This window comes from Rosa chinensis, chromosome 1, assembly GCF_002994745.2.
Source record: "Rosa chinensis cultivar Old Blush chromosome 1, RchiOBHm-V2, whole genome shotgun sequence".
In the NCBI taxonomy this organism is placed as follows: Eukaryota; Viridiplantae; Streptophyta; class Magnoliopsida; order Rosales; family Rosaceae; genus Rosa; species Rosa chinensis.
Window position 1 is genome coordinate 25,708,655 of NC_037088.1, and position 16,812 is coordinate 25,725,466.

A 16,812-nucleotide genomic window follows, 5' to 3' on the forward strand; every position below is an offset into this window, starting at 1 on the left:
TAAACCACTTCCAAGGCCATCACTCATTGACCCAAAAAATTGACAAACAAACCTAGCCATGACCCCAAGAATCTGCATTTGGTTCTGGCATGCCTCAGCATGCATTTGCATCATTTGCTTCTCATGCTGAATTTGCAAACCTACCATCCTCTCCCGTCACTCCAACTCCTCCTCCTCCCTCCTCTCCTCCATCCTCATCCTCCTCCGACGCTCCTCATCAAACTCCCCCTGTAACCTCAACCGTTTCTCAAACTCCCTTCTTGTCCACATGACCTCCCTCTCTTGCAACTCCAATTCTCTATCTTCTAACAAGTCCTCCTGCTCATTCCTCCTCTTCTCTCTCCTAAACTCAACTTCTTTCCTCCTTTCCTCTCTCTCAGCCTCACCTTTCTCTCTCCTACACTCCCTCTCTCCCCTCCCCTCTTCCCTCTTCACAACCATATTCTGCAAGTCCAACACCTGAGCACTCATCAATTTCCTATGCAATCCAACCTCCTATGCAATCCAACCTTACTCAATTTCCTTTTTTGAGCCATTCCCATGTCCCCAATTTCCCTTTCACCCCCAATCTCACCAACTTCAGTAATCAATACCAAACCCTAATCAAAAACATCAAAGTAATCATTTTCACACAACCTCTTGCCCTTACCATCAAGCTCCACATCACCAAACACTTCCTTGTACTTCAAGAAATTCTCCTAGTGATTTTCACCATCCTTCCAGTTGAACTCGTCCTTGGAGACCCGGATCTTCTGCTTGACTCCCTGGTACTGGTGGCGCATGTTTTGGACCATGATTGACACGTCGCGCCAGGACCATTTGAAAGGGAAGGTTACAGGGTCGTCAAGGTTGTGCACTAAGTTAACATGGTCCGCTATGGGCTTGAATTTTTTCTCACGGGTTTTAAGCTTGGCTAGAGCTCCAGAGCTGAGAAGCTCAGAATACTTTGTGAGAAGGGTCTGTTCTTCAAGCTCTGACCATTTCTTGCGCTTCATTTTCAGCAAGTGTGAACATTGAGAACACGACTCAGCAGAGACAAGGCCGTCTGAAGTCTCTCACAAGCAGATACTAATAGAAAACCTATCATGTATTGAAATCACCGTGAAAATTATACTAATTTCCCTTGAAGCTTTCTATTCGGATTTTCTTACTTTGTTTAATTTGAATATGGAATTGGAAATGGTGGCCAACACAGAAAAGCAACCCAGTCTCCTTCTGAATTGAACTTTTCGGTACAATTTGATTCAATCAAAAGCCTTTAGAAACTGCAGATTAGACCAAAACGAAACATGAAAACACAAACAGTAATTGATGATATTAGATAATTAAGATCAAAAACTTCATCTGAACAAACAGTAATCACATACACAACTAAGATCGAAATTCACACACGAAAGACCTTCAATGTAATTTAGCATCTGCAACTAAACGATTAGGGGGTTTTTAATAGCAGATAATGAAATAGGGTTCACCTTTTAGTATCCGGCGGGTGATATTTGTTTGAAGAGTGAAACAGGAAATGGAGAAGGAATCCCTCTTTTCTTCTATCTTCTCTCCCTGTTGAAGTCTTTCAATTTCTTTCCCTCTTCCATATAACAACAACATTTGATTAGTTTTTTGACAGTATGTTGAAGGCCCCACACTTTTACCCCAATTTGGAGCAATTCCTCTTCCATATCCTCAAAATTTTTGGTTCGTTTCTTGTTATTGGTTTTCAAAATGCTTAATTTTTGAAATTAGTTCTCACCGTATTTATATCATCTATTGATACATTAAGTATACTTAATTCGATAAAATGGTAGACTAAGTGATATAAAATTCAGCAAACTAGCCTATTAATGCATAGATTCAATCTACCTCTAAATGAAAGTAATTTACTTAATGTATCGATACAGTGATGTACTGTAAACAAACCATCTACTTAAGGTATGGGGTGGCAAGAAAATGCAAATCAGTTTATGAAAGGTCTTTGTTTTGGTAACTTTCTAGTTTCAATGCACATCTTGTAACTATTTTTGTCATTCCTTTTGAAGGTGAGTCATTTTTGTAACTACGCTTCAATCTATAAGTTCTCACCTTTATTGTTTAAAAATTAATAAAATTTAAAAAAATATATCAATTATTAATTAATTTGTAACTTTAGATTAGACTTTAGAATTTTTTGTCTCTGCATATCATTTCGTCTCTCATTTGTAAGTGCAAGATCGTGAGTCGAACTTCCATAACTCATATGCAATGCGGAAGACTAGTTATTGTATATGAGTTATTGATGTGATAAAATAATAAATAATAAATAATAAATAATAAAAATAAATAAATAAAATAAAATAAAAGTCTCTCTAGGAGCTAGTTCTGCTAGAGTTTCTTCAGGAAGCATGTCGGCAAAATTCGTTCTCTCAAGCTTGTGGTGAGCATCAATAACCTGCACAGCTCTCTTGTATCTGGTAAGCTTTGGCATGGTTCTTGTTACCATCAAGATCCGTATCGATGACTCATCCCGAGCAGTACGATTTTTCACTGAGATTATCTTTCAAACACTTGCCTCGGTATGCATGAAGCCAAACAAATTGATTCGGTTTCTTGTATCAGCGAAGCTCAAGTAAGTACGAGTGGAGATATTGGCAGAGTTTTGGTGTTAAAGAATGTGTACAGTCTTGGTGTTAAGAGTTTCGTAACTATGTATTGGAAAGGGCCCAATGAGCAGAACCTAGTTCCTCAAGTTAAAGGAAAAAAACAGATACTTAAGATGTATATAATTAAGTTCATCACATATGGATGTGAAGCAAAAGATGATTGACAGGCCTGCAATGCAAAAAGGATTCAAAACATATGGATCAAAACAACCCTTAATGATTCACTAACTATGAATTGTACAATTGGAATTACTCCCATCTTTCAGCAAATGAACAGAAAAATTCTTTATCAAGTAAAATGGACCACGAGACATACCCCAAACAGAAACTAAGCTAAATTGCCAGACCTAGCAGTCAACACAAATCCACCACCACGTCTGGAAACCAGAACCAAACTTCTCAAGAACTAGAAAAGATAGCACAGCAACAAATGTCTTGCTAACTTCCGCAGCCAGAACCTGCAACGGCACATGGGCAAAGGTAAGAAAATACTTTACTATCATTAGTCAAAAGATAAGCTCATTGAAAATCCTTAAAAACCTAAATGACATCAACTCCCAAGTACATAAAACCCCTAGTAACAGGGGGAAAAGGCATGGTTACTGAATGGTGAGCCAACAGAAAAATCTTGTATAAAGAATTTAGTTCTGATGAATAAGAACTACCGTGCTTGTCACATCTGACCCGAGAATTGACTAAATAAACTCCAATAACCAATTTAACGTATCCATGAAATATACTCAACAGAAACTTCGTCGAATTTCTCATCACAACTAATTTAGTTTTTCATTTCATTTCATTCTAAAATTAGTTTTGTAGTGACAAATCTATGAATTTTACCTGGAATCACAATAATAAGATTTCCTTAGAAAACAAAAGATGCTGGTTATCAAAACTCTACGTCCATAAAAACTCGAAATTTCACAACAGTGAACCTTGGTGGCCCACTAATTGTCTCATATTGGGTTGCATACCACAACCTTGACAATTATATACAGTATCACTACAAGTCATCTTTGCAGTCCTATTTATTGTAAAATATCATTCTCTCATCATGAACATATGCAAATGCTCTGATCTTGATTATGCATCAGTAATTAAGCACTGCCAAAACAATTACCTATAACTAGGACTTGATTAATAAACCCCACAACTCAACAAATTACTGAGGCATCATATTCAAGTTTGTCCTTGTTCTAACACAATCTAGAGCTACTACGATGTCATTTTAACATATCAATCCACACACACACACAGACACCCACCGCGCGCGCACAAAAAACAGATATATATATATATATATATATATATATATCTTTTCAGAGAGCATACATTGCAGGCCAAACCCATTACACTGTCTGCACAAATGTATAAGAGCAGTATAGTGAGTAAATTGGCCAGCCAACTGCTTAACATAAAATATTTTGACATCCTTTTCAACATCCAATTAATCCACTACCCCAAAGTTCCAAGCTAAGCTTGTGCTTTTGTTGGTTTCTAAAGTCTCCGTCATCGAAAACCAATTCATATGTAACCATCTTATTAAGCCAAGTAGAATGATATGGCAATTCATGTACAAAAACAAGAAGGGCATGATATCAAATAACAATTACAAACTCAGACCATTTCTTCCTCTTCGATCTCCAACTATTGTAAACATCACATGCAACAGTACCAACATTGCAACAACAATTTGCAAAAAAAAATTTCCATGTGAGAATTCTTTCAAAAACAAGAATAGTCACCGCTCAAAAGTATTTGCAAATCCCACTAAAACAATGATATAAGAGTAACTTGGGAATTAGCCATTAATAAGACTTTTAGTTCTCTAGGATATTCAGGGCCCGAACCTCATATAAGTCCTTACACTTTCCTTAGATTCACATCTGAGTTTCATTGTTCGAGTACAACTGATATATCAATCAGTTTTTCAATACTTACACCTCTTTACGGAACCCCACAATGTGGCAGCAACCTCAACTTGTTTATTTTAACTTACAGTAAAACGTTATTATTTCTATTAACTGTCCCAAAACAATCATATCAACCCTGTCCATGACATATATCTCTACTAGCAAAACTTCACATAACAGAAATTATTACTAAAGAGCTCCAAAAATAGTAATATAGTAATATACAGTATCACTCTGATATTTATAACTGATATTTACAGTTGTTTGGTTCTTATAAAATTGATGGCTATTTAAACACTATTCTTCTGAAATAATACGAGTTCAAGCGTGTTGAAAGCCGTTCACTAGCCAAGGCTAGTCAAATAGCTAGATCAATCAAAAATCATTACATATGAAACCAAAATATAATTGATACTCATATCAGTATACTATCGACATGTATCTCTATACAAGCAAGTCAAACCATTCCAAGTGAATGCCAACTTAAACCAAGGCCACAGAAAATGTTTTGTCTACTCCTACCCCAATTTAGACTATTGTTGAACTTGGCCAAAACTCATCTATGAAACAGAATAAAGAAGAGGGACAACAAATGCCACAAGCCCAAGTCAGAAAGAGAATCTAAGAACCTGTTGCACAAGCAGAGAAATGAAGCCTAAACAATGGAACCATATCAGAACTAAAGACAGAGAGAAAAGATAAATAGAAAAGGCAGGTCCATAATTTTTTTTTTGGAGAAGTTTACAAGACATGAACACTATAGGGACAGTGAAGTGTATGAATAGGTAACACCATAAACCTCCAAGACAGTGATGCAAAAAGAAAGTCACTTCCACTACAGCATCCCCAGTGACTGAAATACAAGCTGACATCATAGTCTACAAAAAGAATTCCATTATGCAGACACTTACCTATACCGTTCTCAGAACATACCTTTCGAGAAAACTTGAAGGAGACAAGATCATAAAGCAATCATCTTCACAGAGTCTACGGACAGGACAGGGTTCTCTATGATTGACTCGCTCATCTAATACTATAATACAATGTAACAAATTTTCAAAACAAAACAAAATAGCCAGCTTAAACTATAGCTGAATCGACCTAGCAATTCAAAGAAAAATTAAATTTCACCATTAGCAATAGCTCCTTAACTTCCCTCACTAAAAAAGTACCACTGTAATTACTCTTTAAATTTCTACACTCGAACTCTCTAAGAACTATCCAACACAGTTGAAATTGCCAGTTCATCAAAGTTGTACAACTCTCTACAACACTAATCCTTATCATTTCAACATAGATGAAGGTTGTCATTTCCTGAGAATCAAACAAACAAAGAATCGCAAAACCAGCAGACAATACGCACCGTTTTGGGGAGGACGGACTACCAGGACGCTTTCTTGACGCCGTTGAGCATGCCCTTGGAGGCGAGAGCGCGGAAGACGATACGAGACATACGGAAGGTCTCGTAGACGGAGCGGCCTCGGCCGGAGAAGATGCAGCGGTTCCTGATTCGAGTGAAGGAGCTGTTTCGAGGAAGCTTGGAGAGCTTGTACCGGTTTTCCTCACGCAACTCGTCGGGGAGGCTCGTGTCTTTGCACAGCGCCTTGTACAGGTTCCGCCGGAGCTCGAATTTCTCGGCCAGCAACCGCCGGTGGTTGTCTCGGATGTTGGCGTTTTCTCGGCAAACTGACATTTTGGGTTTTACTGGATTCCCTCACTCTCACACTTTTGCGGTGTACAATTTTGAGTTTTACGAGCACCAAACCCAGCATTACAATACCCAAAAGTTAAAAGGAGGTAGAAACTAAGCCCGTAAAAGGTAAAACAGATACTAAGCCCATAGAGGTTAAAACGGAGATAAACACTCGGGCCCAAAACTTATGAAACCACCAAGGCCCACATTTCCAATTACCCCAGCCACTGATCCCATCGCCACCAGTAGATTTGAAGTGATCTCCTCAGCCGATCGCCTCTGGATGGTACACGACAAATGCGCCATTTGTAAATTTAGTTTCTAAAATTTCAAAATGGAAAATGATTTTAAAATTCGACACCCTTTTAATACATAACGTCAATAATGTTATAAAGTAGAGAGAATATTGAGAGAGAATAGTAGGGAGGAAGTAGAAGTGTCCTCATTCAGTCTCATTAACCTCCTTTAAATAGAGGTAGGGTTTACATCAAAGTACACAACTAATGAGTATTTTCGTGGACAGCCATATAGATAATAATATTTACAACACTCCCCCTTGGATGTCCACTAATGAATGATGGTATTGGACGCGCTTATTGTTGCCTCGTTAAAAACCTTGCCAGGTAACAAAAACTCAGTGGGACAAAAATAACCCTGGTCTAAGAACAAAAAGAGCACAACGCCCATATGTCTTACGTAGTATACTTCCGGATTCTCCTCCTGATGAAAATCTCCCAATGATTGTTGCAAGACTTAATTATGTATGCAATAAGCTACATGTGCCATGTATAGTGGTTTGATGTGTCTATCACTGAAGTGAGACCATGTGTGCTTTGCATATAGGGGCTCATCATAAATTTTCATACCTGCAAAGTTAAAGCAATACTAACAAAGCTAGACAATATAAAAAAATTGATACATTTATCTTTGTATAGTTTAAAACATTGAAAAATCATCATGGCATACTTAGCCATACACATCAATATCTTTGTGTATTGATATGTCTCATAAGCTCTTCAAGAGCACTAAATAATTCATAACTTTGCGAAAGTTAGAATATGTTGCAACATTATAATCATAATTCGAATTCGATAGTAGTCTCGTCATAGTACTCATTAAGGCAATGTAGATCTCGTTGACTAAAACGAAATGAGTACATATGAGCTAGCTTTAGACTCTTTGATTCCATGAGTGAGCTTCACGCTCTTTCAACTTTTCATGGACTTGCATTTAAATCATTGATGTATTTGAATCCCTTAAGGATTTGACAAGAAATACACTTATTATGACACTTTGCTTTTGAGACTTTGCTTTTAGCAATATGTCTTCATAATATACGATGACAAAGTGCCATAAATCTCTCATCAACATAACAGTTATATGTAACACTGTACTTATAGAAAATTGTCATTCATATAAGGGAAGATATTCATAATCTCATGTCTCTATAAATAGACATTGTGTCATAGTGATTTATATTTACTTTTGATAAATACCTTTTTGTACCATGTAGGGTTAAAGGTCCAAGTATTTCATCACGTTTCAAATATTCAATTTCATTGGAATTGCCTCTTTCCAATTTGACCAATAATATACTTTGTCGACATTCATGGTGAAAAGTGGTATAGCATTCATATAGCTCTTAAAGATTTTTGGTAGCTACGGGAGTAATTGATAGGGATCAATTACGGGGAATCTTTCATTTTCGATTCGTGTAACATTTTGAGTCCACTGTGACTTCTTTAATGTTTTGGTATTTATACCGCGGGTCCAAAGACTTACGAGTTGAGGATCGTGGGTGGGAAAATCGGGACTTCACGCCTTTGGCCGGGTTAGTGAATACGATCAGTTAGAGCTCTAGTCTGTCCGCCGTGCTTGTTTATTGATTTAAACGTGTGAGTTTATCTCGTGCTTTGTTTATTGATTTAAACGTGATTCGTGTGAGTTTATCTCGTGCTTGTTTATTGATTTAAACGTGTGAGTTTATCTCGTGCTTTGTTTATTGATTTAAACGTGATTCGTGTGAGTTTATCTCGTGCTTGTTTATTGATTTAAACGTGTGAGTTTATCTCGTGCTTTGTTTATTGATTTAAACGTGTGAATTTATCTCGTGCTTTGTTTATTGATTTGTTTGAGTTATTCTCGTGATTGGCGTGAGTTGTGTGTGGTTTGAGTTACTCATACGGGCTTGCAAAAGCTTACCGGGTTTGTTGTGTGACAACCCGGTATACTATTCAAACAGTGTAGGGGTTAATCCTGTAGGTTAGGAAATCGGGGCTGAAAACTGAGGCAGCGAACTAGCAGCTTTACGGTAGGAAGCCAATTTTGTGACCTTACCGTTATTAAGACTTCCGCTTGTAGTGCGCTCTGAGGAGCATTTACGTTTTATGTTGTTGTTGTCAATTTAATACGTAAGCTTGTGTAATATATAACTCTATGGAGCGAGTGTATATTAACTTTGAGGGTTCAGGGCATCAATATGTGTGATGTATGTAAGTTAAGGGGAAAAAGATTTCAGGTATTTTGTATTGATGACTGAACGTTCACGCATGTATAATTATGAGATTATATATATCGATTTTCATGTGTGTAAAATCAGGGGCATGACAAATTCAATGGATAATGATCAAATACCACTACGTCAATAGTGGCATCAGACAACATGATTCAGACAACTGCGAAATTTTTAACTGTCGTCTGATTATATGGGACGACAGCAAGATTAATTCTATTGTGTTTGATAGCATCAGACAATACTTCTTGTTGGGTAAGTGTGATGTTGTCCCCGTTTCGTCAAGGCACAACATAATTAAACATTGCTATTGTCCAACTGACTACTTTCAGACAAGAGTTATTGCTCTGATGTTGTGCCACTTGAGTTCAGACAATGGTTGAAGATTGATGTTGTCTGATTAAAATTACTCAGACAATAGTTAATACATTGATATTGTGTGATTTGCATTCACACAATTCTCTAAATTTGATGTTGTCTGATTTTTTTAGTTTAGACAACTGTTTTGGTGTGTCTGTTGTGTGACTTCATTTAAAACAATAAGATGTAATTATATGTTGTCTGATTGTTTTAAGTTCAGACAACAGTTTTATTGTGTATGTTGTATGAATATGTTTCAGACAATAAACTTTAATTTTATGTTGTCTAAGTGCAAGGGCTTCATCATTTATTCTGCCCTAGCTAGTTGACTTCAACAATACTTAATTAGCCAAATTTCATTCGAGAAAACCCACGCCCCCTCATCAGCTCTTGCGCTCTCTCTCTCTCTCTCTCTCTCTCAAAATCACTCTCAGCTTTCTCTTTCTCTCAAAATCACACTCACCGACGCTCTCACCCCTCACACCTCTCACTCAGCCATCTCTCTCATTCAATCCTCAACTCTCACTGTCTCACGCTCTCTCACTGTCGAAGCTTTCAAGCAAACTCCCTCAATCCATCTCACTGGAGCTTTCAACTTGCATACTATTGCTATGGAGGTTCTTGAAGATAGACCGCTCCCTCTTTTAAGCTAGGTACGATTGGGTTTATAAGGTGTGTTAGGGTTTCGGGGTTCAATTGGAATTGGGGATTAGGTTTCGTATTGAAATCGATTTTTGGGTATTTGATTTTCTGGATTACTTGGATTTGGGGATTAGGGTAGTTTCGTATTGAAATCAGTTTTTGGGTATTTCATTTTCTGGATTACTTGGATTTGGGGATTGGGGATTTCATATACAAGGGAAATTGGGTACCCAGTTTGCTGTTAATTTCGAATTGGGTGTTTGCTGATATTTTTGTGAACTCTAGTTCCTTATATTCGCCAATCAAATGAACTTGTGTTTCTCAATTTGCATAGATTTCCTTTGCACGTTATTTTTCAAAGATGCATTCTTTCTTTCTTTTACTTGTTTATTCAAAATCTTCTGCAAATATCATATTCCTTATTGGTATTATATCTGGCCATCTGGCAATTGTTAAGCTTGTTTACTTTTTCCAAAACTTACAGTTGTTAAGCTTCCTTTCCATCTTTAACTGGAGTGAGTCTGCTACATATTAAGAGCTTCTCAGTCAGGTATATTGTTCTATCTCTTAACTTATCATTTTATCTGAGATACTTCTTCACTTGCTTATTGCCATTTTACAAAACTATAATGTCTAGTTGATCATCTAACTTCGTGATTATTAATCATTAAACAAGACAAACATTGATCATTGTGTCAATATTGGTTTGACCTTATGAGATATAATTCAAGAATCTGAAGACATTTTTTGAGATGTTGAACATGGTTACATTGGTGAAACTGTGATGCTAGCCTTGTGGATTTTTTCTCTGCCGTTTGTCATCCCAATACTATTATTTCCCCTTCTTTCTAGTAGACTTGTGGATGCTCCCCATTTACTTAATATACTTGTTCATGCTCCCATGTTAAATTTATACAAGTCTATATGCTCTTGTTTGTTGATAATTTCGATGACAATGGTTGTGAAAATTTAACACTTGTAAGTAATATGATAGGGAAATTACGTGATTGAAAAGAAATCTCGGCAAATGCACTGAGCAAGGCCGGGGGAGGAGTACAAGAGTATTGCTGTGACAAAACTAGCTGAGATAAACAGTTCAAGTGAGTATTTCTAAGCTTTGTCTTATTCTGTACTAGTGAATGCATATAGGTTTATAATTTTAGTTGATGTTTGTTGAACTGTATACTTGAGATGATTGCTTTGCTGCCTAAGTGTACTGTAATGTGATTCTATTACCTGCATATTGTATACAATTACATGTGATGTGATGAAAATGTAGGAAAAGTATGATGATTACTTTCTAGGAATTCTTTCTAAGTTGTTTTGTTTTTGATTGTAAGATGGATAAATCATGGATGCATGCTGATAGAAGATCGCGAACCTTTGAGCTAGGTGTTGAAGAAATGCTTATGTTTGCATTAGAGAATGGTTGTGATGTTAATAGATTATGTTGTCCTTGTATGAACTGTGCGCACAGCAAACATTGGAAGGCTAGTGTAGTCAAAGATCATTTAGTGGAGTTTGGGATTGATAAAACTTATACAAAATGGATATGGCATGGGGAAAAATCAGAAAGTGAATGGCATTCTGAAACTGTAGAGAAGGAACAGAATGACATAGGTATAGGGGGGTCTGATGATGAAGAGTTTTCAGAAGACTCTAATGAGTTTTTAAGGTTTGTCGAAGATGGTGATAAACCTCTTTACCCTGGTTGTACCCGTTTTACCAAGTTGAATGGACTTGTTAAAACTTATAATCTGAAAGCAAAGCATGGGTTGAGTGATGCTTGCTATTCAGACATGTTAATACTGATTGGAATCTTGCTTCCAGAAGGTAATGAAGTACCAGGTTCTTTTTATGAGGCCAAAAAGACGTTGTGTGCGTTAGGGATGGATTACCAAAAGATACATGCATGCCCTAATGACTGCATATTATATAGGGATAATCATATGGATGCGGCAAGCTGCCCTATTTGTGGTATATCTAGGTGGAAGAAGGGAAAGAATAATGTAGAGAAAGTAGGGGTTCCAGGTAAGGTGTTGTGGTATTTTCCACCTATATCTAGGTTTCGGAAGATGTTTCAGTCGACACAAACAGCTAAAGCTTTGACTTGGCATGCTGATGAGCGAGTGAAGGATGATAAAATGAGGCATCCGGCTGATTCCCCTAGTTGGAAGTTAGTGGATGATAAGTGGCTTGCTTTTAGGTCAGAGCCTAGGAATCTAAGGCTAGCGCTATCCTCTGACGGTTTCAATCCCCACAGTTCTCTTTCTAGTAGATACTCTTGCTGGCCTGTCATATTAGTGAGCTACAATCTTCCTCCATGGCTTTGCATGAAGAGGAAGTATATGATGCTCACTTTGTTAATCTCGGGACCTAAACAACCTGGAAATGATATTGATGTCTACCTCCAGCCATTGATAGATGATTTGAAGATTTTGTGGGATGGGGTTGAAGAGGTATATGACTGTTATAGGAAAGAGTACTTTAAACTGAGAGCAGTACTCTTCTGGACGATCAATGACTTCCCTGCTTATGGGAACCTGTCAGGCAACATTGTGAAAGGATACAATGCGTGTCCTATTTGTCTTGAGCATACCAAACCTCATAGGCTGGGTCATGGTAAGAAGATGTCGTATCAGTGGCATCGAAGATTCTTACCACATCACCATCCTTATCGAAGACAGGCAACAGCTTTTGATAACACTGAAGAAGTTGACCCCGCTCCTGTTCCATTAAGTGGAGAGGAGGTGTTGAAAAGAGTAGAAGGTTTAACCAGACCTTTTGGTAAAAACCACACTCATCCTCCATATAAGGGTGTTGAAGATCAGAACAGACCTTGCTGGAAGAAGAAATCAGTTTTTTTCCAACTTGAGTACTAGAAGTTTCTTCCAGTTCGACATAATCTTGATGTCATGCACATCGAGAAGAATGTGTGCGAAGCAATAATTGGTACATTGCTGAACATTCCTGGAAAAACAAAAGATGGGGTGGCTGCTCGATTAGATATAGTGGCAATGGGTATAAGGACTGGTTTGAAGCCTGAAACAGGCAAAAAAAAGCAGAAGTTACCCTTGGCAAGCTGGAATCTGATGTTAGAAGAAAAAAAAATAGTTTGCACTTCTTTTTTCGGAATGAAGCTAGCTGACCGATTGTGTTCACAAGTGAAGAGTTTAGTGTCTATGGATGATCTTCGGCTTATTGGCATGAAATCGCATGATTGCCATATAGTGCTCCATGACTTACTCCCCATTGCAATTCGCTCTGTATTAAATAAACCTGTTAGGTATGCCATCATCAGATTCTGTCTTTTCTTCAAGGGGATTTGCAGTAAAGTCATCGATGTTGAGAAGCTAAAAAAAATGCAAGCTGACCTTATTGAAACAGTTTGTGAGCTTGAAAAATTCTTCCCACCTTCCTTCTTCGATATTATGATTCATCTTTCGGTCCATCTTGTTAGAGAAGTTGAGCTCTGCGGGCCCGTTTTCTTTAGATGGATGTATCCATTTGAAAGGTACATGAAGACTTTGAAGGGTTATGTTAGAAACCGTACATTTCCAGAAGGTTGCATTGCTGAGGCATACATCGCTGAAGAAGCAGTGGAGTTTTTGGCAGAACGTGATCTAGAAGGAGCTACTGTTGGACTACCAACAAGCGGCACCTTTGAGGATTCATGCAGACCTTTATCAGGCGCCACAATGATTAATCCTGGTCAGAAGGAGTTCCAGCTAGCACATCTGTGTGTGTTGCAGAATACGGATGAAGCAAGGCCGTATTTTGAGTAAGTGAACTTCCATGTTTTTGTAAATCTATTTTGCTTATGTATAAATATTGTAATTTTTTTTACTGAACTTAAGACATTTTCCCTCTTTTTTTGTAGCGAACATTTGGAAATGTTGAAACGTGTTTTTCCAAACTTCCAAAAAAATGAGAAATGGCTAAAGGAGAAGCAGAATAAAACATTTGTGAAATGGATACAAGACAAGGTATATGATTGTTTATTTCAGCTCCTTGATTTGGTATATATATTTGTACCTATTTTCATAATTACAAATTTGGAAATGCAGGTTGCATCTGAACTTGTTCATGACGATAACAATGTATCAGAAAAGTTAAGGTGGATTGCTGATGGTCCTAATCCAGAAGTACCTTCATTCTGTGCATACACGATAAATGGGGTTAACTTCACCACCAAGGATCGCGATGATGTCCGCGCAGTGCAATGCAGTGGGGTTTCATTGTTTGCCAATGCCATGCTAGTCTCTAGTGCAAAGGATAAGAACCCTAAATATGATGACACAAATTTTTATGGAGTCATTAGAGATATATGGGAATTAGACTATCATAGCTTTAGGGTACCTGTCTTTCATTGTGATTGGGTTGATATCGATAAGGGCATTAAGATAGATGACTTGGGATTTACGTTAGTAAACTTGAATAAGTTAGGTCATTTCAACGATCCTTTTGTGTTAGGGACAGATGTGAAGCAAGTCTGCTACATATCTGACCCTCTTAACGCCAATTGGTCAGTGGTTTTAAGATGTCCGGATAGGGATTACCATGGTCGTGATGATGAAGAGGTGGGAGTCATTGAACTTCAGCAGGAGCACTTTGATGTAACCATGCCACCTATTGATACTACTGAAGGCACTGGTGAACAAAACAGCAATTATATGCGTGATGGGGATGAAGGAATATGGATGGAATGATGAGTGTGAAGTCATAGTTTAGGGTTGTTTACCATTATTTTGATCGTTGTACTTATTTCAATTCAGATTTAAACCTTTGTGATTCTTCATTTCATTTGCAATGTGAATCTATGTTATTACTTGATGTTTACCTTTGCTTAAAGTATATTAGTGCATTATATGTTTAATCACTTGCAATTTTGCCTTAGATAACAATTCTGAATCTTTGTTTTATTTTACTTTACCATGCTTCAATCTGCCTTATTTATGTTTAGCTAACCTATGTCTTTTTGGTTGTAGGTTATGGCTCCTTCAAAGACATTGGCTACCTCAAGAGCAAAAGAAAATATTCTTAAGGCATTGAGAGCTACAAGAGCGAGGTCTGCACCAGTAGCAGCAAAATCTGGTCTATCAAATGCTTCTGAAAATAATACATCCCCAAAGAAAGCAATAACGTCACTGAAGGTGAACAAGACATTGACCAAGAAGAAGGGCAAATCCTCGAAGGCCACCAGCCCCTTTCCAACCGGCTTAAAGTTGCTGAAGCGCGGCTGTGTAACAATGCATAGGATTGTGCGACGAAAAATTCTTGGAATTAAGCAGAAAGTCTTGTTTAACCAGAAGGGGGCGGCTTATGGTGCTGCAGCCAAGGAGATGCAGTCATATATCGGGGTACTAGCACGTACCAAGGCACCTATTTGGAGACCTAGTTGGAAGCAAGTGCCAAAAGATCGTAAAAATAAAATTTGGCAGTGTGTTGAGGTATTCAAATTCTCCTTTCTTTTGTTTATTAATGTAAATACAACTTCATGTTCATATATGGTTTTAATTTGAATAATATCATTTCTTTAGATGGCATTTGAGATACCCCCGGAGGCAAGGAGAATGGTCCTAGCTTCAGCTTCACAGAAGTGGAGAGAATTCAAGAGCAAGCTGAGTACACAGTACATCATCCCACATAAGGATGAACCTGAACTGTTAGAGTATCCCCCAGCTGACTACAACTTCATTGAGAAGGCTCATTGGGACATATTTGTTGCTGATCGCTTGTCTGAAGAGTTTCAGGTCGTGTATTTTAATATTTTCTGGCACTTGGTTAAATTATTACTACTCATGTTGGAACCAAAGACATTGATGAATGTTCTTATTTCTGCGGTTTATAGATATTGCACGAGGTGCAGAAGAAAAAGAGGGCTAAGAACAAGTACCCTCATCGCATTCGCGCAAGGGATATGCAAATCTGGAGGTTGAACTGGTGAGCAGAGATTGATGCTCTATTTGTCTTACATGCTAAATTGTTTTATGGTTATTTTGGTTACTTATATTGATGCGATATTCTAGTCTGAGTCTCTAGAAGATTCAGAGCTGGACCGTGCAACAATGTGGATAAAGGCACGACAGGATAAACATGGAAACTTCAAAGATGGTGAGCTAGAGCAGAAGGTTGCAGCAATAGTAAGTAAACTGGTATACTTGTTTTAGTTTATTGAAGCCATCTTTTACAACTATATTACTAAATATACAAAGGTCAAAACGTCACTGATTTATATTGAAAATTATTTTTTGATTTAGGACAAGTTGAGGAAGCAAGTGAGTGACGGTGAGGTGACAACATGCGGCACCGATGATGTATTGACAAAGGCTCTAGGAAATGCTGAGCACCATGGCAGAGTACGTGGTGTGGGAGGTTATGTCAAGCCTGCTACGTATTTCAAACTGCCTAGGAACAAAAGGAAGACTGTTGAAGAGAGGATTAAGGAAGGCTGCAAGAAACTTATAGAAGAGGAGGCAGAGAAAATTGTGGCACGAGAAAGAGCACATTGGGCTGACACGATAATGAGATTGGAAGCAAAATTAGATGGGAGAGCCCTTCCCATTGAGTCGCCTCCGGCGGGTCATGTTACCAAGGACCTTGGTTCTGGACAAGGTAGCTGCTCCAATTTGCGGGAGAAGTGTCCTCTCCAAAAGGCTGAAGACCTTGTTGTCAGCGCGAAGAAGCGTTTGGAGTTAGAGGTTGAAGTTCAGGAGAAAGTACAAGAAGAAAATATTGTGAAGCTGCCGGTGGAAGAACCAGTGGCTATAGAGGTTGAAGAAAAGGCTATTCAGTTGGTGGAAGTCACACAACAGGTATATAAGCACTATTAGAGTATGAAGATGTAAATTACTTATTTTTCATGCATATGATTTTTGCCGTAAATCTGATCTGTTGATTTCTTGATTTGTATTGGAAAATGTGTTTTTTCATAAAACAGGAACTCAAGGACTTAGAGTGCAAATTGGCTGTAGGTGACATCAACAATATTGTTGCCATTGCAACCATTGTTGAAGTCGACGCTGCGTGCGCCAACCAGACAATTCATGGTGCTCCTTT

The 16,812-nt window shown here is 37.9% G+C and overlaps 3 protein-coding genes across 4 annotated transcripts; 2 read left to right on the forward strand and 1 right to left on the reverse strand.

Annotated features, from left to right (window-relative positions):
* Positions 1-2,362: 2,362 nt before the first annotated feature.
* Positions 2,363-6,302, reverse strand: LOC121050880 (ribosomal protein S14, mitochondrial-like). 2 transcript variants are annotated; one of them, XR_005804273.1, is made up of 3 exons: positions 5,910-6,302; positions 2,950-3,091; positions 2,363-2,802 (listed from the first exon to the last, which is right to left on the reverse strand). XR_005804273.1 is itself a non-coding variant. In XM_040512287.1 (2 exons), exon 1 carries the CDS (start codon positions 6,237-6,239, stop codon positions 5,928-5,930), a length of 312 nt encoding a protein of 103 aa, XP_040368221.1. In that variant the 5' UTR covers positions 6,240-6,302; the 3' UTR covers positions 2,754-3,091; positions 5,910-5,927. The 2 variants fall into 2 exon arrangements, 1 of the variants encoding a protein (XP_040368221.1); XM_040512287.1 differs by having other exon boundaries at positions 2,754-3,091.
* A 4,451-nt stretch (positions 6,303-10,753) lies between these two features.
* LOC121049142 lies at positions 10,754-16,414 on the forward strand. The gene is made up of 7 exons (XM_040505714.1): positions 10,754-10,853; positions 14,742-15,203; positions 15,294-15,506; positions 15,605-15,664; positions 15,783-15,896; positions 16,014-16,368; positions 16,410-16,414. The coding sequence occupies exons 2-7, from the start codon at positions 14,745-14,747 to the stop codon at positions 16,412-16,414; spliced, it is 1,206 nt and encodes a 401-aa protein (XP_040361648.1). The 5' UTR covers positions 10,754-10,853; positions 14,742-14,744.
* Positions 11,109-12,635, forward strand: LOC112163795. The gene has a single exon (XM_024300055.1). It carries the CDS (start codon positions 11,109-11,111, stop codon positions 12,633-12,635), a length of 1,527 nt encoding a protein of 508 aa, XP_024155823.1.
* Positions 16,415-16,812: the final 398 nt, after the last annotated feature.

What these genes read in the sequence shown, in the direction of transcription:
- LOC121050880 (XM_040512287.1), bottom strand. Translation starts at nt 6,239, where the DNA reads ATGTCAGTTTGCCGAGAAAACGCCAACATCCGAGACAACCACCGGCGG.
- LOC112163795 (XM_024300055.1), top strand. Translation starts at nt 11,109, where the DNA reads ATGCATGCTGATAGAAGATCGCGAACCTTTGAGCTAGGTGTTGAAGAA.
- LOC121049142 (XM_040505714.1), top strand. Translation starts at nt 14,745, where the DNA reads ATGGCTCCTTCAAAGACATTGGCTACCTCAAGAGCAAAAGAAAATATT. An exon ending in AGTACCCTCATCGCATTCGC is followed by an intron (nt 15,665 to 15,782) that starts GCAAGGGATATG and finishes GCGATATTCTAG; the next exon opens with TCTGAGTCTCTAGAAGATTC. An exon ending in AGCAGAAGGTTGCAGCAATA is followed by an intron (nt 15,897 to 16,013) that starts GTAAGTAAACTG and finishes TTTTTGATTTAG; the next exon opens with GACAAGTTGAGGAAGCAAGT.